Below are 25068 nucleotides of genomic sequence, written 5' to 3'. Positions count from 1 at the left end.
GTAATATGTTCTGATACCAGCTTGCATTTTTTATACCCAGGCGGCCGGGGGACGTCGGGTGACAGTATTTTCTGTTCGAGTTTGGTGCATGGCCCGCATTGTTCGTGCATCGGCGTTTGAGTGTCCAATTTTCCTGGTTCGGTCTGTGGGATAGATGGGGAGATTGCAAACAGCAGTTGCATGCAAGCAGTTCATCCTTACCAAGTCGGAACTATGTGGGGAATTAAAGCCATGGACCGTCGTCGCGTGAGGCCCCTGTGCAGGTATTCCTGCCGGTGGGAAATCAACGAATTAGCATACTCATCACCCGCCGGTGCAAATTAATAATGCCTCAATGGCACCAAATTAGTGGCAACAACTTCCAGCGGTGAGATCTGAGCCGAGGACGTGCCAGCGCCGCGCCGGCGCTCGGCGTCATGACTGGGGCGCATTCCTCGTGTCGTCTGCCTGGCCCGCGAGCGCCAACATCAGCGCGCCACCAACCCTCGAGCGCGGGAAGTTCGTTTTGCATCGCGTTACGGGTGAGCTGCTGTGGGCTTCCGACCTTGCCAGGTGACGACGCCGCCCGTGGGCGTCGTGCCCGGCCGCCCCGGGCGCGCTGTCGGGTGGCGCGCCTCCCCTGCCGTCCGCTGCCGGCGGCGGAGGTGGCACAGTCTGGCCAGGTGAGAGGGGCGGCCATTGATCTGCCGACCATCGATTGTGATGTGCCGGGCACGCGTTGGTACGGCGCCGGCCGTGCTGGCGTCGCGCCGGTCCGTCCCGGCGCGGCGCCGTCGTCTGCCGGCTGCCGCCGCCGCCGCCGCCACTGTTGTCGCTGTCGCTGTCCGTGTCGCTGCCATGGGCTTCCTGGCCTCCAGTGAGTACGAGCTGCGGCGGCCTGCGCCGCCCGGCCGCCGGCACCGATCGACGACCGGAGGAAGGCCGGTGGTGCTGTCGAGGTCGGGCTTTAGGTGCCTCAGATTCCTGAGCGTTTCACGGGTATGAGAGCGTGCCACTGGGAACTGAGGCTGGTGAACACGTGGGGCAGGATTGGGCAAAGCACTGATGACACCCTCTGAAGACGTTTGTTCCCCCTTGTGGCCGAACGAAATCCCAGTTTTGTCGTGAAGCCAGCCGAATCTTCGGCTGGCTTGGACGGCCTTCAGCTCGGCTTGCCGGCCGGCGTCGGTGGCACCGATGCTTTTCGTCGATGTATGCTCTGTGCCGGTGCCATCGACCGCTCCGCACCACGTGCCCTGCTCGCTGACAATTTGTTCGCTGTCGTGTTTGTGAGCCGGTCTGACCCGGACCAGACGCACCTTACGCCCCTATTAGACGGCCCGGCGAGAGCGGTGAATACCTGCGCCGCGGCGCGGGCCGGGCGGCCGCGGCGCGTGGGCCGCCCCGGTTGGCCGCTCACGCGGCGCCGCTCTGCCCTGCTTGACCGGTCACGTGTCACGACCCGCGGCGTCACATCCGGCGTCGGCGCGGCCCGGCGCAGGTCACCCGCGGCGAGTGCCGGCCGGCCCGCCGGGCCCCACGCGGCAGCCGCCGGCCGTCCCAGCCGATGCGGGCGCGTGACGTGCTCGCTGTGGGCGTAACGATTCCATAACGGCGCTGGCTGTGCAGCCACGCACTGCCCGGCGGCGCGTGCCGTGACCGCCGGCAGTTCCGGCGCCGCCGATCGTGATGCCCGTCGGCTGTATCACCTGCGACACACGCCGCCTCCAAACCCGCCCCGGTCACGCGCCCTCTGCGCCGCCCCGTGCCCGGGTGGCCCGCTGCTGCAGGCGCCGTGTTCGGCCTGCCGCAACGGCCCTGTTTGGCCGGCTCGGCGGCCGGTAAACAGGGCGGGTTACGCGGATGGGGCTGTAGCGCCGCCGAGTGCTCCTTTGTTTACGCGATGTCGTCCCGTCAGCGCGCGGCCGTCGGCCGGGGAGGGAGCGGGCGAGGGAGGGGATTATCCGGCGGCCGTTCCCACGCCGCCGCCGCCGCCACCGCCGGGTGTCGGTGTCGGCGGCCGCGGGGGAGCCGTGTTTGGACCGGGAATTAGCGACCGCCCTCTCGCCGCGCTGACGAACGGTGGGAAGCGGCGGCGGCCGCACCGCGCTGGTACTCCCGGCGAAAGTGCTGGCGCGCGGCGCGAGTGGACGGCCGACGTGGCTGGGCGCGCGTCGGTGGGAATTTCGGTGCCCTCTGCCCGGCCTAACTACCGAAGCCATCCATTGTGAACGGCATTGTTACAGCCATACGCTCACAAAAAGCGGAGCCTTCTCTCATTAGTTGTTGACCCGCTCATGCTCGTCACCAATCACATGATGAAGTATTTGGCTGCCTTAAAGTGACTGGATCGCCAAGCGACGCGTTAGTGAGCTTATGCTTAGTATGATACCGAAAACAAGTTGTTCTATGTCAGCTGTTCTATGGGGTCGCGGTAGTGATGTACATTGTACCTTATCTAACTTTAGGCATGCCTCTCATTATTATCAGCCTTAAGTTAATGTCACGTCTGTTATTAATATGGTAGTGCTCATTTGGGAGGGGAGAAGTGATTTATATGGTAATGATAATGCCTTATGGCGCCACGCACCGAAGCCGGAAGCTCCCGTTGCTCAAACAACGGTATAGCATTCTCCATTGGTGTGACCTTATAAGCCAACGCTTGTGAGTCACATTTTCCTCAACGTGTAAGAAATAATACAGGAGCATTTTGGTGTGAGGGGACGTAACGCGCCGCCGTGGCGGCGCGGCAGCACGGTGGCTGGCCGGGTGGACGTGTCGCTGTCGCTGGCGGTGAGGTGAGGCTTACGTCCGGCCGGGGCCTGAGACCGACCCGTGTCCTGCCGGCGCCGCGCGACTGACGCCCCCCCCCCCCCCCGCCTGTTGCAGAGGCGCTGGTGGAGTACGACTACGAGGCGCAGCACGCTGACGAGCTGACGATCCGCGTCGGCGACATGGTCACCGAGCTCACGCCCACCGAGCCGGGCTGGATGCGCGGCCGGCTGCGCGGCAAGGTCGGCGTCTTCCCGGACAACTTCGTCAGGGTAGGTCCGCCCGGGCGCGGCCGACGGGGTCTGCCCTCGACGCCGGGCCGGTCCGGCGCTTTGGCGCGCGACGCGCGGATGTGTTATGTGGCGAAGGCGATGGCGGGTAGCCGCTGAGTCACCAAAAAAGGTTCGATGAATGTTGGACAGACGCGCAGCTGGCCACGGTTTTTTTTGCCGTCCGTGCGCTACCGATACGCTTATTAGGTCGGGCAACAAAGAGCGCCTGCCTAAAGAATTATCCGCACCATTGGCTTCCCGCCGTGCCCGGCCGGCTCGCGTGTGCATGCCGCGCCGCCGGCCGGGCCCGACCGCCAGTGGGCCGGCCGGCTCTGTGGGACAACAGCCGGCGCCGGCACACCACCGCACCTGGACGCGTCAGGAGACGGCCCGTGACGGACCGTCACGGCGCGGGCGGCCGAGGCCGGGTGACGCCTGTGACGCCCTCCCAGCTGGGGTGGCGATGCGCCACCTGCCTGGGCGGGCACTATCGGCGGTCAGGAGCTGTCGGCTGCTGCAGAGGCCGCGGCTGTCCGTCCCCACACACCGTGGCACGGCGGCCCTGTGAGCTGGATCGGTGTTACTGCGAGCGGAGTCGACGGCGTCTCGCCCGCCGCTGACGGGGCCGGGTGTCGCGGCAGCGCCTGAGGCGCCGGGCGGCCGGCGTCGGCGAGCGCGGGACACGGCGGACGGGGCGCCGGGTCAGTAGTGGACGTCACGGGCGTGGGAGGTGCGGCGACCGGCGACGCCACCCGCGGGTCTTGCGTCACTCGGCGACGGTCTGATCGTCCGGCGGCGCGCCCTCCGGTCACGCGTCACCGGCGCGGATCGACACGGATTCGCCGCGCGACCGCGGCGGAGGCGCGCGCCCGCGGCGGAGGCGTGCGCCGCCGCCCGTGTGTGCCCTGCCGAGGCGGCGGCCAGCCCCGCGGGCCGACGCGGCGGCGTACGGCCCAGTCGCGATCTGGGTCAGCGGGCTGCCGCTTCCGGACCTTTGTTTAGCCGCGCACGGCGCCACCTGCCGACGGCCGCGCTCGGCGACGCCGAGCCGTCGGCCGGGACGAACGCCGCTCGGCCGGACCTCGGCGCCGACCGTCCCGTCCTGACGGTCGGGCCTCGGCGCTGGCCGCCCCGTCCTGACGGTCGGACCTCGGCGCCAGCCGTGCCGCCCTGACGGTCGGGCCTCGGCGCCAGCCGTTCCGTCCTGACGAACTGCCGCGCGGCCGCGGCGCGGCCGGAGTCTGTGTCGCGGGACGCTGGGGTGCAGCTGGCAGGACGGCAGCGGTTCTGGCTGGGCACCGGACGTTGCTGGTCGTCGGTGCCGGGACTTTCCGACTTGCCACGCACCCGGACTTGCTAATAGGACTTTCGGCGCTTGGGAATACTTGCGAAGCCTGGTCGAAATGTTGATGCTGGCTCGACACAGCATGGCGTGAAAGTAACGTGCTTTGTGAGCTTACAGTTCAGAAGCAGTTATCTGGGCTTAAGCGGGCTCGTCCGCCACTGCATTGCCTTCGCGACGCCGCAGGTTTGCTATCACACCATACTGACCTTTGGTCACCCTCAACCCTCGCTTTGCCGCTGACAGTTCCCGTCCGCGCGTTCCATCATGAGTCCTGAGAACTGAACAGGTCGACGATGTGGTTTCCTAATGATGGACCTGCTGAGCATTTGCGAGTTGTAACGATCGCATGCCCGGAAGAATTTATTGGCTCACGCCGGCTTCTGCGCAGAAAGTGGCGCCCTAACGAGCGCTGGGCGACTGCACATTGCGCAGAGGCGGGTCACAAAGGTCATGCGATCACACGGGCGGCCTGATTCGAATGACCCGGGCGCTGCTACTCTCTGGCCCTGATGGATCTACCCATCAAAGCCTTGCAAGGGCATGGTAGGATGCTCACCTGCGCTCATGCGACCCTCTTGTAGTTAATTTTACAGCCAAGAACCGTTGCTCTCATGTCGTGGACACTGGAGATATGCTTTGCTGTGAACTGTGCGGCATCCTTAAACCGCGCTGTCTCCTGGTGCTTTGACGTGAAGTTTATTGAGTTCAAACCAAAACATACATACGGGCCTTGACCGATGAATGGCGTTGCCCTTTCAGCCTCGAGAAACCGCGTTCTGTCGTCTCGACCGCTGTTCGCGACTAAAATTGTTAAGTACTTCGGTAATCGCTGAAGTGGCACGCTTAGCGTAAGTGAAACTAATGGGATTAGTTGGCGGTACTTAAGAACATGGACGCACGCGCGGTGAACTGCAGACGCGGCCTCCGCCTGTCCGGGCCTGCGCCGCCCCGGCCCGCTCCCGACCCCGTCTCTCACGCCCCGGCCCGCTCCTGACCCCCCCCCCCCCCCATAGCTCCCGGCCCGGTCCGCTGCTGACCTCCTGCTCTCCTGACCCGCCCCGCTCCCAGCCTACCCTCCTGACCTGGCCCATCTCGCCGCCGACCATGCGATGGGCGCGCCGGCGGCCAGTTTTTCGGCGGGGTGGGGCGGGCGGGGCGGGGCGGCGCCATGGGCCCGGGGCGCGGCCGGGCCGTCCGGCCGGCCGGGGCGAGCGCGTGCGCCGGCCGCGGCCGGACCGGCGATCGTTAGCGTGCCGGCCGGCCGGCGACGCCACTCGGCGTCCAGGTGGCGCCGGCGCCGGGCTGCGCCGCGCCGCCGCACGCATGGACCTGCTAGCCGAGGTGAGTGCGCGCCGGCGTCGGGCCGAGGGGGCAGGTGCAGCGCCGCCGCTGCCTCCGCCGCCGGATGTGGGGCTGACGCGCAGGAGGCGCGGCGCCGCCCCCTGCCCGCCGCGCCGCGCCGCGTGTGCGGCTCCGGCGCGGCCGCCGTAACCGCCGCTGCACCGCTGGGCGGCCACTTCCTGCCGGCGGCGTCGCCGCTGCGGCGCCCGGCCCAGGGTCTGGCACCGGACGGCGCGGAGGCGGTACGGCCTGAGTTGGCGCCACCCCGCCTTCGGTCGTGGTCTGCGGCGGCGCTGGTCCATTTCCGATTGTGCTGCGGCTTTCGTCATGGGGCAGGGGTCAGTCATGTCGCGTCAACTAATGATGTGACATGACTGTGCTCACGGTTGGTCGTTGTTGTCATTGGGGCTTTACGACGCACTCCGTATCTGACGCTCTGTGGCGTTCACTACCTATCCTGGCAGGAAGCGCGGACGCCGCTGGGAATTGAACCCCGCACCTCTGGTTTCCCTTCCGCCTAGTGAAACCACCGCGCTGCTAGCATTCCCCAGCTTGGCCTTTCCCACGCTGATTTTGGGTGCTGCTCAGTTCAGTGCGTGAGCTATGTACGCGCAGTGATGCGCCTGAGGACGCCCGCTTTACCCCGTCCCTTCGCACCAAGCCCGAGACACCATCGGTCCAGGCTGGCGCCGCGTGCGGGGTCAGGTGTCTGTGACCTCCGGAGCCGAGCGGACGTCGCCGGCACAGGGAACGCCGTCACCCGGCGCGGCGGACCGCGGGCCGAATTCCGCGGGTCATTAGCGACCGAGCTGTTTGCCGATCGGGCCGCGCGCGCGGCGGACCGGCTGGCCGGCCCGCGCTGTTTGCCGGCCGGCGGAAGCGGGCGCTCACAAGGGCGGCGCCGTGCCCCGGTCGATCTGGTGCCCGGAAACGGGCGCCGTCGGCCGAGCGATCGAACTGTCGCGTCCGCCGCCGGCCGCCGGCTTCAGTCACCCGACGCGCTGCCGCTCGGAGCGCGGTCTGTGCAGGGGCAGCGGCTCAGGGCTGGACATGATGTCCGTCCCCAATGGACATCGTATGCTGTCCGTGATGGGATTATGGGCAGCGTGGGGTTTGACTGCTGCGGTGCCGCTCCCCGTTATCCGGGGTTTATCCGTCACGATGATGGCCTGCCTCTCCAGCCGCTGATCTGAGGGATTACGGCCCCTCCCTGGGACGTGCCGTGGGAGTTTGTGGCTGCGAACGTCGGAAAGTAGCCCGCGCAAGTTCGAGCAAACAATGCAGGCGCGTGCAAGTCGCAGTGTTCCCAATCAGGCTCGCCGGAGAAAGTCAGCTGGGCGGATGACGAACGGGGAAGAAGTCCCGACGCTGTTGGACGGAGTCTGTCGGAGCAGTGCATCGCCGCCGCGTTCCGGTCTGCTGTGTGGACTCGGATCACCCATCCTCCGAAGCCAGACCGACTGAGGCAGACCGTCGGCCGACCTTGCTCAGCTGCGGCCGGTCCTGCGGCGTGGGGCCGGTCCCGCGGCCTGAGGCTGGCACCGCGGCGTGAGGCCGGTCCCGTGGCATGAGGCTGGCACCGCGGCGTGAGGCTGGCCCCGCGGCGTGAGGCCGGTCCCGTGGCGTGGGGCCGGTCCGGCGGCGTGAGGCCGGTCCCGTGGCGTGAGGCCGTTTACACAGCGCCACGGGCGCCGCCGGTCCAGTCGTCTCTAGTCCCGCGGTCGATTGTCGCCGCCGCCCAGCTGTGACGGAGCAGCGCCGCGCGCTGACGGCGGGCGCCCGGCGCCGTCGGCGGGCGAGCTCGGGCCGCCGGCCGACGCGACAGCCGGCCGGGGAGCGGCGGCCCGCCGGCGCTCCCGACGGCGGCACACTGGGAAACACTAACTGGTGGCTAAGCTGGGCTTTCTCGGTCGGGGGGGGGGGGGGGGGGGGGCGTGCTGGGCGCCGCCCGCCGCCCGCCGAGACGCTCCCATCCGCCGACGTCAGTCTGTACCGGCGCGAGGCCGTCGCCGTAGCTAGGCTGGCAGGACGCCGGACATCTGGCGCCAGAGGCGACGTCGCGAACTGATCGGCGGGTGCGCACACAGACCCCCTCATTGGGACACCGTGCCGCTAGAATACAACTTATACATTACGACTTATCACACATTGGAAGCCATGGTAGGTGTACTTCGCGCCACGCTCTTTGTGGGGCGCAGGGGCGACGCCGCGACGGTTAGGGGGTTTGGAGGATGGGCACCGTATGCCGTTCCCGCGGTGGACATTTCCCACAGAGTGGACTCACCGCAGTTAAGGGGCCTCTGAGCGCACTACTGTCCCTTCACTGGCTGGACAAAAATGGGAGAGCACATTCCAGGACCATCAGTTTCTACGACCTCAGCGCAGCACCAATTTGCTTATAGTTCCATAAAAAACAAGCAACACGCGTGTGTTACGAATTATTGTGGCATTGGGGCTTTGCCTGAGCTACTGCACGGATCTGCTAGCAATCATGTAACGTACATCCTCGTGGTCAGAAGAAGACTTGGTCTCGGACTCGAAGTCATGGCGAGGGAAATCCAACGTTTTTTTAACGATCGGCATCCTTTTATTGTGGCTTGGCATCTTGTGGTTTACATAACCATTTGAGGGCAAATGTCGCTTTTTCTAAACCTTGCCGCATACCAAAGCCGCGCTTATTGCTTGATTAAAGGAAGTGTTCCATATTTGTATGGGTCTTCGAACTGGAATAGCGATCTCGAAGATCATTCGGTGGAGTTCACAACTTTGCCCGTCTTAAGACCCAAACCCCTCTAGTTTCTAAGATACACGCCCGCGAAAATGGGGATGCTTTTTCGGAGTGTTTCAAGATCACACAGGCATCCATAATGCCATAATAACGTCATTCAAATCCTGCCATTCCGTTAACCATGTGATGATCAAGACCAAGAAAAATATAATTGTCGAGTCGTTCATATCTGGCGTTCTTGAGAACGATTTTCAGATACAACGGCCGTCAATTTGTTCCTAATCAATGTTGTGTAAGGTCCGATGACTTCACGAAGAACTGACGTATTGAGGAGCGCATTAACCAAACAGAGAGATCGTCTTGTCTTGCAGTCTTTTCCACTTATAAATATACCGATGATTGTAAGTTGCCTTATTTTATCTTCTCCGGTGATTGCTTGTGGATTATCAAATGTGGAGCATTCCCACATCGTGCATACATGTTGAGGCACGGCCGAGTGTGGCCCTGTAAGACGGCACATATTTGTGTAGTGTACAGCGCACAAAAACTTCTCATTGTACAAACACTCATTTACGTAATCATTGTTCGTAATGGCACACTTCCGGTCAACAACACACGAACGTTCACGCTTGTTTTACTCAGCTGAAACACACATCTGAACATATCTCAGCTTTGGCCAGCCCTGCCACTGGAGGCATTCCGTCGTAACATGAACCCCAGCCGTCTCAAATGTAGCTAGGTCATCGTGGGAGCTTTCTCTCCGTCATCATGGAGCCTCGCGCCGTCCCTTGGCTCCCCATCACGCCAGATCCATTCCTTAGAGGCCACCTCTCGGCACGCCCTTGAGCCCCAATCATCATCATCTATCACCCAACCGTCTGATGCACAGAGTTGTGACCTGCTGTCGGTCATGATGCAGGTGTCCTGCTCTCGGTCATCATACAGGTCTCCTGATGTCGGTCATGATGCAGGTCTCCTGCTGTCGGTCATGATGCAGGTCTCCTGCTCTCGGCCATGATACAGGTCCCCTGCGATCGGTCATTATACAGGTCTCCTGCTCTCGGTCATGATGCAGGTCTCCTGCTCTCGGTCATGATACAAGTCTCCTGCTCTCGGTCATGATACAGGTCTCCTGCTCTCGGTCATGATACAGGTCTCCTGCTCTCGGTCATGATACAGGTTCCTGCTCTCGGTTATGATGCAGGTCTCCTGCTCTCGGTCATGATACAGGTCTCCTGCTCTCGGTCATGATACAGGTCTCCTGCTCTCGGTCATGATACAGGTCTCCTGCTCTCGGTCATGATACAGGTCTCCTGCTCTCTGTCATGATACAGGTCTCCTGCTCTCCGTCATGATGCAGGTCTCCTGCTCTCCGTCATGATACAGGTCTCCTGCTCTCGGTCATGATACAGGTCTCCTGCTCTCAGTCACGAGACAAGCCTCCTGTTTTATCTGACCTCTCAGTCTCTCAAGATAATTCCTAATTAAAATCAAGATAATTCCGGCATCTACTCGGTCATGAGAGCCGCTGCCTGCAGCACGATAACCCCTGACCACGTCCGGCTGTCCATAGCTGGGACCTCCTCTCCATCAATGCAGCGTTACGTTAGGGGTCATGGCCGGACCTGCTGACCGCGTCGTTGCCGCGTATCGCGTACATCACACACAAGGCTGTGGATGAGCCTCCCGGAATTTCGAGATAGGGTGTCCAGTTGTTGGTGCTCCATTATTGGCTGCGCAACAGCGCGCGCCGCGTAACCTCTCAAAAAATGATGTGATGGGCGACCGTGTCTGACTGCAGGGTGGGTGGCTGCTCATGCTGCCCACCCGGTGGTGCTGCCCCTGCTGGCAACCCTGTGGCAGACATGTGGATTGGCGCCCCAGGCATCGCGCTGTTTGACGCGTGGATGTCAGTCAGTGGGCAACCGCCCGGGGATCGTGCTGGCCCGGGGCGGCCGGGCCATTATACCCCGCATGGCACGTTAAAATCTGTCCGCACAAGGTGCCGTTGAGCTGGTGCTGGTGGCGAGGTGTAGTGCCCTGGTCTTCGCAAGGAGCCATGTTTAGCAAGGACTCTGATATCAACTTATTTCGCATAACTGTTGATTGTATGCTTTTTTTAAATCGATTATGAAGGCGGCACGACTGCGGTGGCTGAAGCGCGGCGGCCCGAACGCGTGGCCGCGTCCCGTCCCGAGCCGACCGCTGACCTGACGCTGCCGCTCTGTTTCAGATGGTGCACCGCGACATGGCCAAGCCGCGACCCAAGCCGGCCGAGCCGCCGACCGGCTCGCTCAAGCCCAACGGCGTCACCAAGCGGCCAGGTGAGATTCGGCCGGCGCCGGACGCGGCGGCCGATTTCGTCCCGCTGTTCGTGGCCGGAGGCAGCCCCGCTCCCCCCCCCCCCCCCCCTCCCCGATGAGCTGTGACGATGGCCATACAGCTTATTGTAGACTGGGCTCGACCGCGTGGGGCGTCTGATTAAGCCTCCATCCACCCTTCCTCGCTAGTTTTGGAGGGGCGCTCTATCGTCGGCACCATGCGAGGCCGGCGCCGTCCGCCACCTTGCGGCGGCCAGCGCGTCTCCCGTCTGCCGCGCCGGCCGCGAGATGTCGCATGCGGCCGCGCCACCCAGCCGCGCCGCGCCGCGCCGCGGCCCCTGCCGCCGTGGCGCGGCCAGTGCTACTCGCGCGCAGCGGCCGCACACGCGCCGCGCCGCCGTGCCGCGTCCAGCCGGCCTTGGACGGTGACCGAAGTCGGCCGTGGTGAGCGGGCGTCGCGCTCCCGCAACGCGCTGCAATCGCGCGCCGTACGGCCTCGCCCGGTGTCGGCCTGTTATCGGCCGCCGTCGCCAGCGGGCGGCCGATACACCGCGCCGCTATCGGGCGGGCGACGGGCGCCACACACGCGCCGCACGCTGCGGCCGGCACGTCCGCGACGAGTGCACGCACGGCCCTGACCCCGGCCCGGCCCGCCGCCCGGCTGACCCGCCGCCCGACGTGAAATCGATGGCGCGCCCGCCGGCCGGGCGCCGCTGAAATTCAGCTGCGCCGAGTTCCGCGACCGACCGACCGACCGACCGACCGGCGGTCGGCGTCCGGCGTGCTCGCCCGCCCGAGCCGACGCGCGCCGCGGCGGACGTGCGTGTGGTGGTGCGTCAGCGGCCGCCGCCCGTGCCAGTGGTTCGAGCGGCGTCAGTGCGTGAGGCGAGATCGACGGCCGGACCTACGCCATGACCAGTACAGGTATGTAGCGCCGCCGCCGCCGGCGTCGCCTGTGACGTCGCGACGCGGGGTGCGGCGGATGACGTCATGGCGGCGGCCGCGTGACCCAATGTCGTGTACGGATGGTGACGGCGAACGATCCGCTGCGGCCCCGGCCCGGCCCCGGCCCGGCCCCGGCCCAGCTCCGGCCCAGCCTGGACCAGCCCAGCCCAGCCCACCCCGTCCCAGCCCGGCCCAGCCCGGCCCAGCCCAGCCCGGCCGCACCTCCAGACCTTAGGGAGGAGCGCGTGCTTCGTCGAGCAGCGGGGGGCGGAGCAGATTTGCATGCCGGGCACGGGACACCGCCGCAGCTGAGGCGAGGGGGGGGGGGGGGAGGCGACCCTGGCTCGCGTTGGGCGGCGTGGCCTCGCGGGGAGAGAAGTGGCTGGCGCAGCGAGGAAGTGAGAGCCGTCTCTGGAGAATGGGGATAAATCCGGCTCGTGCAACACCTCTGCGGTCGAGCCGGCACACGGCCGTCACGCTGGCGCTTCGTCGAGAGCCGACTCCCACGACATTCCCCGGCTCTCGTTGGCGCCGTCCAGTGCTGATCGGTGTGTTCGTGCAGCCGGTTTCGTCACGCGTGGCGCCGACCGGTGGCGGCCGGCCGGCTGTCGGGCCGGTGGTCTGTGCGGCGGGCGGGCGGCGTGCTGCCGCCGTACCGCCGCGGACCTGTCGTCGCCGGTGCGGCGTCAAGGCCGCCTCTCCGGGCAGAGCGGCCCCATCGCGCGGGCGGGACTACGCCGGTCGGCGCGCGCGGACGGCGCCGTTCGCCGGCTGTGCCGCCGTCCGCACGTCCCGTCCCGTCCCTTCCCGTCCCGTCCCGTCCCGCCGCGCCGCGCCGCGCCCCAGGCCGCTCCGTCCCGTCGAACCCCGCCCCCCCCCCGCTCCCCCCCCCCCTGCCCCCGTCGCTGTGTCGACGGAACGGGACAGCCTTTGGACGGACGGCGGCGCGGAGCGACGCCTTTGTGTACTCCGCCACCGGCATGCTGCGCTGTTTGGCGACTGGGGAGGGGAGCGTCAGCGCTTGACAGACGCGCTGCGGTCACCGTGCTCTCACCGCCCCACCGTCAGGCTTGATGTATTGACTGAGCGTTTCGCCCCACCTTTTCTGTAATTTTCCGTATTGACACTGGAGAATCCACCGCGTCGCGACCTCGTGCTTCGCGCTCTGGGCGGCTTATCGGGTCTCTCCTACCTCTCAGTGGAGTAGGCTGAGCTCATTTGGAGTGCTCTTTGCCAAGCGTCGGAAGTTTGGGAGCACCACAGCGACCCTGACGTCGATACGCCGAAGGGTTGCGCATCACATAGCGTGCCATGGAAGCTTGCCCGACGCCGACTGGCGGGCCGTCGGGCGTCGTCGGACATTGCCGCTGTCGGTGGGCCCGGTCGTGTGGTTACCCCATGGGCCATGTCACGCCATACTGGCGGCCGGCGGTGGGCAGGGCGGCCGCGCGGCTCCGCCGACGCCGCCGCTCCAGACGCTACCCCGGCCGCCGGTGCTGCCTCACAGGCTCGGGCTCCGGCACTCCGAGCTCGGTCCGTCCGTCAGGCCGGCCATATCACCTGTTCCGCCGCAGTGTCACGGCCTCGGCTCCGTCAGCTTGTCGTCGCGATCTCTGCCCGCAATCCGGTTTCCCGTCAGTTCCCGTGTCTGGTCTCCGTCAGTTTGTCTATCGGAGGCGCCGGTGTGAGTGTCTCCGGCGTGCTGCCGATATCCCGAGGCGTGTTGGCCATCCAGAGCGTGACGGTGTGCGGACGATTAGATTGTGTCGTGCTAGCCCCATCAGTATTCGCGTCGATTAGATAGCTATCACTGTAAGCGTTCTGTGGCAGCGACACCGGGCCCGACGGCTAGCGCCCGTGGCCGTGTAGCAGTGCTTTCGCGACCTAATGCAAGACGATGACGCAATAATCCGCCAGGAAAATATGCATCGCACGAGGCAATAACAAACAGGGTCATCTCGCTCCCGGGAGCGCCTCGCGCGACGCAGGCGTGTTGCGTCACCTGCCCCGGGCCCGGCGGGCGGCGGCTGACGCGGCGCCCTCCGCCCTCCGTCGACAGGCCGCCGGCGCTGTCGCGCCCTCTTCAGCTACAGCCCCGAGAAGGCCGACGAGCTGGGCCTCAAGCTGCACGACATCATCGACGTGCTGGAGGAGGTGGAGCCCGGCTGGTGGAAGGGCTCGCTGAACGGCAAGGTGAGAGTGCGCCGGCGCCGGCGGCTGGCCGGCGGCGGCTGGCTGGCCGGCGACTGGGTGTCAAATGGTTCCTTTGTAGCCGGTAGCTGTTCATTTGGATATTGTGTAATTTATCACAGCTTCCCAAACGTTCGTAAGAATATGTTGTCTCACGCCGGAGTGATCAACCTTGATAGCGCAAGATAACTCAGGAGTCGGCGCGCGCCAAGTCGGTGGGCGCCCAGCGCTCCTGCAGCGGCTCGTCCGCGCTCGGCCCTGCCGGATCCAGGCTGGCGACGGCGCGCGGTCCGGTTCGTCGCGCCGGGATGACAGGGGCGGCCGTCCTGAGCGGGCGAACCGGTCGTCCGTCTGCACGGGCGGCTTTTTTGCCAGGTGTCTGGGCGCATTGGGCCGAGTCATGCCGTGTTCGTGTGTAGTGCGCGGGTGGCGGCGGTGCTCAGCGTGGCAGACAACGGCAGGGCTAATGGCTGTTTACCAGGCCAGTGTTCGCGTAGTCTTACGGTCAAAAACCAAATGAACGCTTCGTTTGGTTCCCCGGGACCACGCTGACCTTGCAGCCGTGGTTCTGGTGCTCTGTTTGGGTTTTGCAACCCTAACGGTAGCCAGATGCAGCATGCCGGGCTGGTTTGTTGCGCAATTTTCATACCGCGCCAATGAAAACAACCAATGTTTACATTCCAGATATTGGAATAACACGTCCGAAGCTGAAACATAGGTGTTTTGTCTGAACTATCGTCCTCGTCTGATGTACTAGTTACGCAACGTTTCGTTGAGGAAATTCTCCAGTCGTCTTGACGTGTTACGGGGTCTTGATGTGATGCTGGTTGGCAGCGAATGATGCTTGGCCATGGACCAGCTTTGCGTCACAACGGTCATGCTCTCTTTCGAGAATTCCTGTTCTGATCCCAGGAATTGCTGGGATTCGAACCCCGCGGCTTCTTGATTGTAAGTCCAGTGTTCTGTCAACTGATCTAACCGTAAGGACTCCTCATTGCCTGACAACGGCCGCAGAGTGTACTGGCCCAAACTGACACACTGACACACTAAGCGAGAACGGTAGTCCGAACAATGATTTAATCCTTGGTTCCTGATGCCTCGCTGAGATCCCGTAAAACTATAGGCTTTTCGCTGAGTCTCAGAGTCCGATGGAGGGCGAAACAAGATAACAGTCAGAGAGCAAGGAGTCATAGCGAGCAAGTGTGAAGCGAGAAAATCGCGGACACACGTACCGCATTGTTTACTTTAGTCGCGTGTTTGTCCCAAATCAGCCTCGCGGCCACGCCAGGCCACGCCAGACTCGCCAGAGATGCGTGACCAGAGCAGCATGCACACCGCGACCGGTGCCCAGCAGTCGTCCTCAGACACACCACGGGGACAAGCACACCGCAACGAAACCTAATATACCTGGCTGTCGGGAAACTTGTCCAAGGCCGTTGCCCGGTGTTGAGAGCGTCGTGTTTTCCGCATGACTGAGCGGTGACGCGGGCGGCCGGCCGGCCGTTGCGCAGCCCGGACCGTCTGGCGTGGGCCGGGCTCGTGCGGCGCGGCGCCGTCGCCCCCCCCCCCCCCCCCTCCTCAGCAGGCGGCGAGCGGTGGGTCGGGGCGTTGCGGATGCTGTGAAGCACTCTGAGGTGGCGCCGGCAGCGCAGGACCGCCCAGGTCTGGCGGCGCAGTCGTGGGTGTAATCACGCCTCGGTGACTGGGGACGGTCGGGGCTGGTCTAGAGGGGGAGGCGACCAAACTGAAAGCTGAGCGGGGAGACAGCGTGGCACGGAAGTATGTTTTGCATGATTAAACAGAACTTGTATGCTGCTAGCCAAATTGGAAAGGACAAAATCTCATTTGGGGAAATCTCAGATTAAATCTCATTTAATCTCTAGCCAAATTGGTGACACCTGGCCCCAGTAGTCGCCACCGTGGGGCAATGGCTTGCTGCCGCTGCCGGGCAGTGGGCAGTCTCCACACCGCGGCGGGTGGCTGGGTGCTGGCGATGCGGGGCGTGGGCGGTCTTGTAGGCGCCGCGCTGCCGGTGCCGCCGGCGACAGAGCCTCCAGAGCCCCTCCCTCTCGTAGCCGGTCGGGCCGCCGCGGTATGGATTGACTGGAGGCAGGCCTGGCTCGGCTGGCCAGTGACTCAACGGGCCGGCCGGCGCACAGGAGCGGCTGGTCACGTGCTCCACCCCACAGCGCTGGCCGCCGGGTCACGTGGTTGGCGCTCAGCGCGCGTCGCGAGTCACGTGCCCCCACGCGCAGCGCTGCAGTCATCGGATCATGTGGTCCGGCGCGGAGCACTGGTGACGGGTCACGTGGTCTGCCGTCCGGCACCGGTGTGGGATTCTTTCCGCGCCGCCGTGGATCTCAGCGACTGCAGAGGCCGGATCGGGCCGACCCCGTCTGCCTGCCGGCCGCGGGGGTCGGCCCGGCGCGGGCGGCCGGCGGCGCTGCCAGTGACCTTGGGTCGGCCGCGCTGGACACGCTGTCGCGCCGCCGCTCCGGGCTCGCGCCCGGCCGCGGCGTGCGTGCTGTGGCCCGAACCATGCAACGCTGGCGACGTATCGCAGCGCCTGTTGCGGTCTTTCCCGCGCTGACAAGGTAGCGGCGGTACCTTGGAAGCGTTGCAGCGGCCCGCGGCGGCCGCTTCGGCTGCCTGTGATTGATTGAGGCCTCGCGTTGTCGCACTCGCCGTGCGGTGCGCGTCGCAGGTGACGTCACTGTGCGGAGGGTGACCCTCTGACGCCGCGTTCGACCGCCAGGTGGGAGTGTTCCCGTCGAACTTCGTGGAGGAGCTGGCGCCGGCTGCCGACACGGAACCCGTGCAGGAGATCAAGCCGAAACCGTTGAAGAACAGCGGCGGCTTGGGCGACATCCTGCGAGAGGGGAGGACGCGACCGCAGCTGCCCCGGCCGCCCGATCCGGCCGCGGCAGCGGCCACCGACACCCCGGCCCCGCAGCTGCCGCCCAAACCAGGTCAGGGCAGCCGCCGGGGCGGGGACGCTCGGTGGCGCCACGTCAGGAGCCCGTCCCTGGGTCACTGGTCAGGGACTCCGTCCGTGGGTCGCTGATCAGGGAGCCCGTTCCCGGGTCACTGGTCACGCAGAGCCCGTCCCCGGGTCGCTGATTTGGGAGTCCGTCCATGGGTCACTGGTCGGGGAGCCCGTCCTCGGGTCGCTGATTTGGGAGCCCGTCTCTGGGTTACTGATCAGGCAGAGCCCGTCCCTGGATCGCTGGTCAGGAAGCCCGTCCCAGGGCCACTGGTCAGGCAGAGCCTGCGCCCGGGTCGTGAGAGCCCAACGGTGGGCCAGCGACGAGACGCCGTGCTCTGCTTCCGCCCTGTACAGATCACTCCTGTGCTGTGAGTCGTCTGGCGGCCACATCCTGGCATCCGCCGCTCGCCGCCAGCTGTTTCCGGTCGCTCGCCCCCCCCCCCCCCCGCCCTGCACCCCACCGCCCCCACGCTTGACATCACGGCATACACCGCGGGGGAACTGGCGCGCCCGTAGCTGGACGGTGACGCTGACCTTGTCTCCGAGGAGAAGGCGATGAGTGGTCTCGGTGGCGACTGAAGTCCTAGTACAACTGCCGTAAATAAACAGTGTTTTTCACGCGGTGTCGTGCCGGCTTACGCAAACATACTGACGAACGCGTGGAGCGGAGGCGTTGGTCGCGCGCAGTGAGGGTTTGACTGGGGTGAGGTGTGTCGCGGATTAATTTGACCGCATCGTGAGCTGGCCAGTGAGTGTCTGTAACGATGGCTGGAGCTGTGTGACCTTGTTCCATCGTCACTAGAGGGACGATCTGGGTTCGATGTTCCCGCTCCCGTGTTTTGTGGCTCAGTGAAGGAGCGGTGTCCGACGCCGTGTGGGACCGTTCTCCGTGCTGAGCTCCCAGCGACGGGAGACCGTCGAGCGCCGCGTGACCGTGCCGCCCGCCGTGTGTCCCAGTGAAGGAGCTGTGCCGCGCGCTGTTCGCCTACCAGCGCCAGAATGAGGACGAGCTGACGCTGAAGGAGGGCGACGTCGTCACCATCGTGTCCAAGGAGAGCGAGGACAAGGGCTGGTGGCGCGGCGAGCTGGCCGGGAAGGTCGGCGTCTTCCCCGACAACTTCGTGGAGGTCATCTCGACGGCGGAGGTGGGCTCTCGGGCGGCCGCCGGGGGTTTGAGGGACTAAGCCGCTTCAGTCTAAAAGCACCGGCGCAGTGAGCAACGTGGGTAAAATTCTGACACAACTCAGTGCTGTTTGGACAAGCCATTTTGTCACTGTCATTGTGTTTTCAGCCGCTGCAGTCAAGGCTTCAGACTCGTCCAAGCCTGTGGTCGCCCCCAACACGCCCAGTTGACCTTCCGGCGTTCACTGTTGATTGTACGCCGTCTGTGCCAACGGCGGCTGATTTGTGTCCCAGCACATCCGCCGTGCGAGCTCGTATCAGCGCAGCGACCTATGGCGGGTATTTGCCGCCAGCCGGTATTTGCCTGGAACGCCGCGCGCTAAAAAACAATGGGCTTCCTACAGCGTGCCAACCACGGAGTGGGTTCGCCCCGAGTCGATGCCGGCCGGAGACACCCGGTGCATGAGCTGACTCAGAGTCAGTGAGTCAGCGGGCCACCCGGGCCGCCGCACGCACCCCCGCGCCGTCCTGGGCTAGCTGGGTGGGCGGGGGGCGGGGACGCTAGAGGCGCGGCGCCGGGTCGCATCCGGCTCCGGACCCAGTCGGCGCGGCTGTGGAGGGGGGGGGGGGGGGGGGAGGGGAGGGGAATGACGTCGCCTTCTCATGAAATCGGCTGTTAACGGCTCCAAAACATGCTCAGCTGCGAATAGCGCGAACGACTTAGCGGTGGTTCAGTGGTAGTAGTTAACGTTGTCAACGGTGGTAATGTTTTATCCGCTCTTGGGTAGGAGTTTGCTCTGACAACGAGTGGGAGTAAGGTGTGAGGTTTGGGACTGCAAAGCCAGTTACGGTTCGAAGTACTGTTAAGATGATGGTATCTAAATCACCCATTGCGCTGGTTTTAATGACCGCCGCTGCAGTACTCCCAGTCTACTGCGTCCAGTGTGTCCAGTTCGCTGTGAACCCTTTGTGACTGAGCTGCGACGCTGAGGCTGCGGCTGCAGTGATCGATGGACCGTGTTCTGACGCCGATCGGCTCACCTTGACCGGGCCTGCGCCGGCTGCGGTGCGCGCGCGTGCGGACGTGTCGCACGCGCCAGTCACGCGTCCCCTCTGTCGCCCGCAGAAGCCGGCCCGGCCCGACAAGCCGCCGTCCAAGCCGCTCACCAAGCCGGAGGCGCCACAGGCCACGGACAGGCCGGGCAGCGCCGAGCCGGCCGGGCCTAAGCGGGCGCCGTCGCTACCTCAGCCGTCGGCCGCCGGTCGGCCCGCCACCGGTCAGTAGTGGCCGGCAGGGAGAATCACTAGTCATGAGTCACGAAGCCGGTGGATCCAGCTGCGCTCGGTGCGGTATGCATTATGCACGGGGCAGGTGGTGAGGCGGGCAGGTCCTCCACAGCGCGGATGTTTCCTGGTGTCGCGGTGTGAGTCGTCGCGCCGTGTATCTGTGCCGGCTGATGCGTGCCGACGTTTCAGAGTCTCCCGGAGAGGCGGGTCGCGTGCCAGCCATGTCGCCCCCTCCCCTGCCGTCCACGGCGCCGCCGCAGCCATCCGCAGCCCCCTCCCCGCCCCCGGCCAGCGCGAAACCCGACCCCGGCGCGTCGGCGCCACCCCCCGCCCTCCCGAAGACGCCCCCGCCCAAGCCGACCTCCCCCAACCACGCTTCCCGCGAGTCGACACCGCCGGCCACGGCGTTCAAGCAGTCGGCTAAGCCCAGCTCCCCGCCGCCGCCCGCTCCAAAACCGGCCGTCCCGCCGCCCACTAACACGCCCCATTCTGAGCCCACTAACACGCATGTCCAAACAGAGGTGGCGGCGCCGCCGGCCGCCGCGCCGACCAGCGTCACCGACGGCGCCAAGAAGGCGGGGAAGCCCGACGGGGACACGAGTCTAGGTGAGGCGGGTGTGGCGCGGCACTTGATGAGGACGCCGCTGGTCGTAGCCGGCGTCTTATCGTAATGATAGGCCAACGTCTTCGCATGCGTTCCTTTTTATAGCGTACGCCTGGCGCGAAAGCGATGATCGATTTTCTCGAGAGTTGTCACTGAGCCGGGCCAGCTGCCCGTGAGCGTCGCTGGCGGCGGCGGGGTGTCCGCGCCGCGCGTGACGAGCGCCTCGGCCTCGCTGTCGGCCGTCTGTGCGGCCTCGCGCTGACGGCCGGCGCCCGACCCGCAGAGGAGTTCGACGCCGTGGAGCGGGGCGCTGATCGACTGACGCACATCACGGCCGACCGCGCGCGCGCGCCCGGCCGCCGGCCCCCCTCCAGCATCTTCGTCCGGGAGAGCGTGAGTTGGCCGGCGCGAGCACCGCACCTGCCCCCGGAGACCCCCGGACGCGGCGGACAGTGACCCGGCTCAGCACGATGGGTCGGAGACAAGCTCACAAAGTTTGGGCACCCCTGCACACTATGTGTGGTAGATTGTGAATGTCGATGGCTGTGCACCAGCACATGGCTCTGCCCGACGCTGCACGGCGTGTTTTGCTAGCTGCACCGATTGATGGTTGCGTGCCCGACTCGCTTGTTGGCGACCAGTCTCAGCCTACACCTCGTATCGCTCACTCTCAGCTCTGTAGCCTAGCAGCACATAGCAATTCTGCCGAAAGTCGCTTTTGTAGATTGCACTGCGTGTTGTCCCGCCGCGCGGGGCAGCGTTCCGACTCGATCGCTCGCAGCTTAGTGTGCCTGTGCCCTCCACAGATGTCGCCACAGAACTCGCCGTCTCCCTCGACGCCCGTGGAGACGCCTGTGTCAGAGGTACATGGTCGGTTTGTTCGGGTGCCGCCATCGGTCCCGGGCGGGTGGGGGCCGAGGCTGTCCGTCCGGGCGCCCGCATGCCCGTGTGTCGGTACGCGGCCGCCCGCCGCATGCCCGTGTGTCGGTACGCGGCTGCCGCCCGCCCAGCCGGCCGCCGCAGGACGGGGCGGGCCGCCGGCCCGCCCCGCCCACAGCCGGTGACCGATGGCGCGGATGGTGGGTGAGGCCGTCGTCTCCTCTTGCCCGCCCGCTGAGATCGGTGTCAGAACAGCCTCATGAATGTACGTCTGTCCCGCACGTTCTGTGAGTGTGAGCTCCGCTCCTCCCGTGTGGCTCCGCGGGTGAGAGCGCCGCTCCTCCCGTGTCGCTCCGTGGGTGAGAGCGCCGCTACTCCTGCGTCGCTCCGTGGGCGTTAGCGCCGCCCCTCCCGTGTCGCGCGGTCGCAAGCGCCGCGTCCGCTGCGGCGGAGTGGGCGCGGTGAGCGCGGCCGCTGACCCGGCTCTCGCGCCTCGCCGCCAGGAGCCGGAGCTGGTGAACGGCTCGGCCGAGCGCGACGGCGCGCCGGTCGCTTCGCCCACGGCGCCGGCCGCGCCGCCCTGGATGAAGGAGCTGCAAGCGCGCCCAGAACAAGCGCAATCTCGCGGCTAGGTGGGTTCCGGCTCTCGCGCCCGTCGCCGAGGGTGGTCCGCGGATGTTATGTGTGGCGCACGTCTGTGCATGCTGACGCGAATACCGCACTGGAGTCCAGGGTCATGCGACTCAGACGGCAGCAGGCACCGAAGGCAGCGTAATTGCCACAACTGATGTCATCTGTCATGTTCTCTCCCTGTCTCTATCGGTCGTTAGAAAGATCGTCACGGCCACGGAACTCTCTCCTCTGCGATACTGCGATAATCGCTGTTTGAGTCCGGGTTTGTGTGGTCTCTGCGTACACTGCGATAATCGCTGTTTGAGTCCGGGTTTTGTTGTGGCGTTTGACCACAACTTAGGGGCGGAAGATGGGAGGCTTAACCCCCCCCCCCCAATGTGCTGGCAGCTTAGCATTGACACTATGTACGTTGTTTAGAAAGAAATGACAAAAAAATGTCTATTGCCCCCATCCCCGAACTTGGGAGAGCTTCCATCTCCCCAACACGGGATCATCAAAGCAGCATCGCAGTTTGAAATTAGTTGTAAACGGCACCAGTTGCGTGACTTGTGCAATAATCAAGCCAAGCTGCCTAATGTGAGTCACAGGGTGTCCAGTACTGCCACTTGATTTTTTAGTGTCTGAAAACCGGCGCATGCGACGCACGTCACGTATGCGGTTATTACGTTCTCGTTCTGGGACAACCAGTAAAGCTCATAAGATTGAGCTTCCGGGTGATCTTGCCGGAAAGGATGATTGCTAAACCGGGCGGGCGTTCCCACTCGTACCGGCTCCCGACTGACTGCCGCTGGTCGGCTCCGCGCGCTGTAACGCTGCTGCTGCGTTGTGTGGCTGTTGTCGAAGGTGGATAGCTCTCAGCTGCTTGTACTTCTGTCAACGCGGCATGCGGTGCTTTATTGAATATGTAGCTCAGGATGCATGTATCGTGCTGTAGATGTGTGCACATTCCGGCTGGAGCACAAGTCGCCGACCCGCGTAGCTGCTTGCTCACTGGCTGCCTGCTCACTTATGCTCGAGTTTGGCCGTTGCCCCCATTCGTTGCCTGTCTCCCTACGCACGCCGCCAGGCGGTGGCCTCTTGCGCGACCGCCGGCCTGGCCCGAGCGGCGGCGCCGTGCCTGTGGTGGCCGCTTGTAGAGCCCGTGTTTCTGCGCCGCTAGTGGAGACCGATGACGATAAGATGGAGCAGCAGACGACGGAGCCGGCGGCGGAGGCCGGTCCCGCCTCCGCCGCGCCGCCGCCCTGGATGCGTGAGCTGCAGCGCGCCCACAGCAAAAAGCAGCCGGCGCCGCGACCCAAAGGTGCGACTCCGGACGGGCTCACGAGCGCCAGCGACCGGGGTAGGTGGCTGCGATTGGGGCCCGGGTGGTGGTGTGCGCGCCGCGGCGGGAGTCGCGGGTCGGCGCCGCCGGCCGCGGACGGCCGCCGCATGTCGGCGAGGCTTGCGAGGCGCCCGACGGACGCTCCGGAACGGGCGGCACGACGGCGTCCGAGCGCGGAGGCCGCCGGCAGCACGGCCGGGGCGAGCCCCTGCACCGTGCGATTGCCGGAGGCGGCTGACCGGACGCGGCGCTCTGTTGCAGACGAGGAGAAGGCGGCCGGCGAGTCGCGGCCGGCGCCGGACGCCGCTGACGCTGCCGCCGCCCCGGCCGCCGCCCCCGGCCGGCCAGCCAGGCCCGAGCCGCCGTCAGAGGGTGAGCGCAGCGCTCCGGCTCCCGACGGCGTGGAGTGGGCCTGAAGCTCGTACTGCGGCCGCTTCCTGACCGCCCTTGAATGGGGTTGCATTTGGGGCAGTTCGTTTGGAGGTTGTGTTGCGTGTTGCCGCTGCTCCGTGCTGCATGGCGGTCCGCTGACGCGTCTCTGTCCCTGCAGTGAAGGCTCGGAAGCCGACGGCCCGCGTGCCCGTCGCCAAGGCGGGTGGAAGCGGCAGCGCCGGCCGCCGCTCCGGCCCGACCCGCGCTGCCGGCGTCAGTGGCGGCGGCGGCGGCCGTCGCCGCTCCGCCCGGCCGGCCGACCGACACGCGAGAGCTGCATGAGGAGTGCAGCCGGCTCCAGAAGCAGCTGAACGAACAGGTGAGGCGCTGGGCCGGACGCCGTCGGTGGGCGCCGCCGGTGTCCGCAGTTGTTCATCTCGCTGCGCGGTCCCCGTGTGTCCGATTGCGGTGAACAAAGGTTTGATTGTTCTTATGTGACTCCAGGGGAGCTGGGCCTGACAATCCTTGTCCTCTTGTCGATCCTTGTATGTGACTCGTGAGCTCGAACTCGAACATTCCGTGTGTGGATTGTAAGGCCGGCAAGCAGCAGTCTGTTTGCGACTCGAGGCGCTCAAGTTCATACATTGCATGCATGTGTCTGGCAATCCCGCGTCACAGCAGTCCATATATGAATGCTGACCTTCGAGTTCAGGTGTGCAGCGTGCGACTCCTTACGCTCGCGTTCCGTCTCCCCGCACGTGCGTGAGTGGCCTCGTCCGTTTGCGCCTCGCCGCGCGGGCCGGCCCGAGTTGTGACGGTCGGCGTCGGGGTCGCCAGGCGCGCCAGTTCTCGGAGGCGCTGACCGCCCTGCGAGCCGACTACACCAAGCGGATGCGAACGGTGCTGGACGAGCTGGACGCCGAGAAGAAGTCGCGGCTGGTCATGCAGGTGCAGCTCGACCGGCTGGACAAGCTCGTCAAGGACATGAACTTCACCGTGTAGCGGCGCGACCGCGTCCCGCGTCGGCACCGGCCGTCCCTGTTCGTTCCCAGTTGCCAAACCGCCGGCGCGCCGTCAAATCCCCGTCTGTAGCCTAGAGGGGGGCGCGAGCGAGTAAATCCATAGCGTTATACTATATAATATATGAGGCGATGTAGAGTGGGATCAGTCGTTCACCGCTTGCGAGACCTGATTGCGAGGCGGCGCGCCCGCGTTTGCAGTCTCATGCGACCGTCGCGGGCGCGGGCCCAGTCCGCCGCCCGGTCGAGCGGCGCTGCGCCGCCGCCCGCCGCCAAGTGCCCATGCTTTTAAATCATAGACCACCGTGTGAAGTCTGCTGATGTGATATGGAACGTTCCCGCGCCCAGATCGGCTCGCGCCCCGCGTAACGTGTGGTGATCTTGTTTGCGTGATTCCTGTTCCGTTCTGTTGCGAGAGCCGCGAATCGTTCGAGGCGCGCGCGCGTGTGCCTGTGTTCACTATGCCCGCAATAGGTGGAATTCTGTTGGGGCCGCGTCACGTGTTGTTGCCATTGCGGGCTGATTGTGCTCATTCTCGCGGCTTTTTACTTTGCATGTCGCAGCAATGAGACCGGGCTCCTCGTGCTAAATCATGGCGCTGTATTTTCTGAGTAGGCGATTACATTTTTATGGAACTTCGGAGCGTGTTTTGTTGCGCATTCGGGCTGAGGAGTCTCACTGGGATGTGGCTGAAATCTTGCCCATCAAATGTCACTCATCAAATCGTCAAATACGCTTATCAAAAGTGAAGCCCTTATCAGCATGCCACGTCTACATAGCCTGTCTGTTGATCAGACTGACACTATATATCCCCGCTTTCAGCGCGGGGTGTTGGGATGCAGCGTTCTGTGCTGTTCGCCTGGCGTGCATCAGTGACGCAGCCATCTCCCCTGTTAGAACAGTTGTGGTCATAACACATGCAGTCGGATATCCCACACCCAGCACGCATCTC

The 25068-nt window shown here is 65.1% G+C and overlaps 1 protein-coding gene across 1 annotated transcript; it reads left to right on the top strand.

Moving 5' to 3' along the window:
* The first annotated feature begins 837 nt into the window (after nt 1-837).
* LOC119102809 (SH3 domain-containing kinase-binding protein 1) lies at nt 838-24755 on the top strand. The gene is made up of 11 exons (XM_037226261.1): nt 838-856; nt 2869-3023; nt 10671-10761; nt 13763-13896; nt 16649-16754; nt 17837-18024; nt 19128-19278; nt 20176-20285; nt 20699-20748; nt 23281-23476; nt 23935-24755. The coding sequence occupies exons 1-11, from the start codon at nt 838-840 to the stop codon at nt 24097-24099; spliced, it is 1365 nt and encodes a 454-aa protein (XP_037082156.1). The 3' UTR covers nt 24100-24755.
* Nucleotides 24756-25068: the final 313 nt, after the last annotated feature.

Source organism: Pollicipes pollicipes, unplaced genomic scaffold (assembly GCF_011947565.3).
Source record: "Pollicipes pollicipes isolate AB1234 unplaced genomic scaffold, Ppol_2.1 Scaffold_5724;HRSCAF=6776_pilon_pilon_pilon, whole genome shotgun sequence".
NCBI lineage: Eukaryota > Metazoa > Arthropoda > Thecostraca > Pollicipedomorpha > Pollicipedidae > Pollicipes > Pollicipes pollicipes.
Note: the sequence above shows the minus strand (reverse complement) of the source record. Positions and strands in the feature narration are given on the sequence as shown.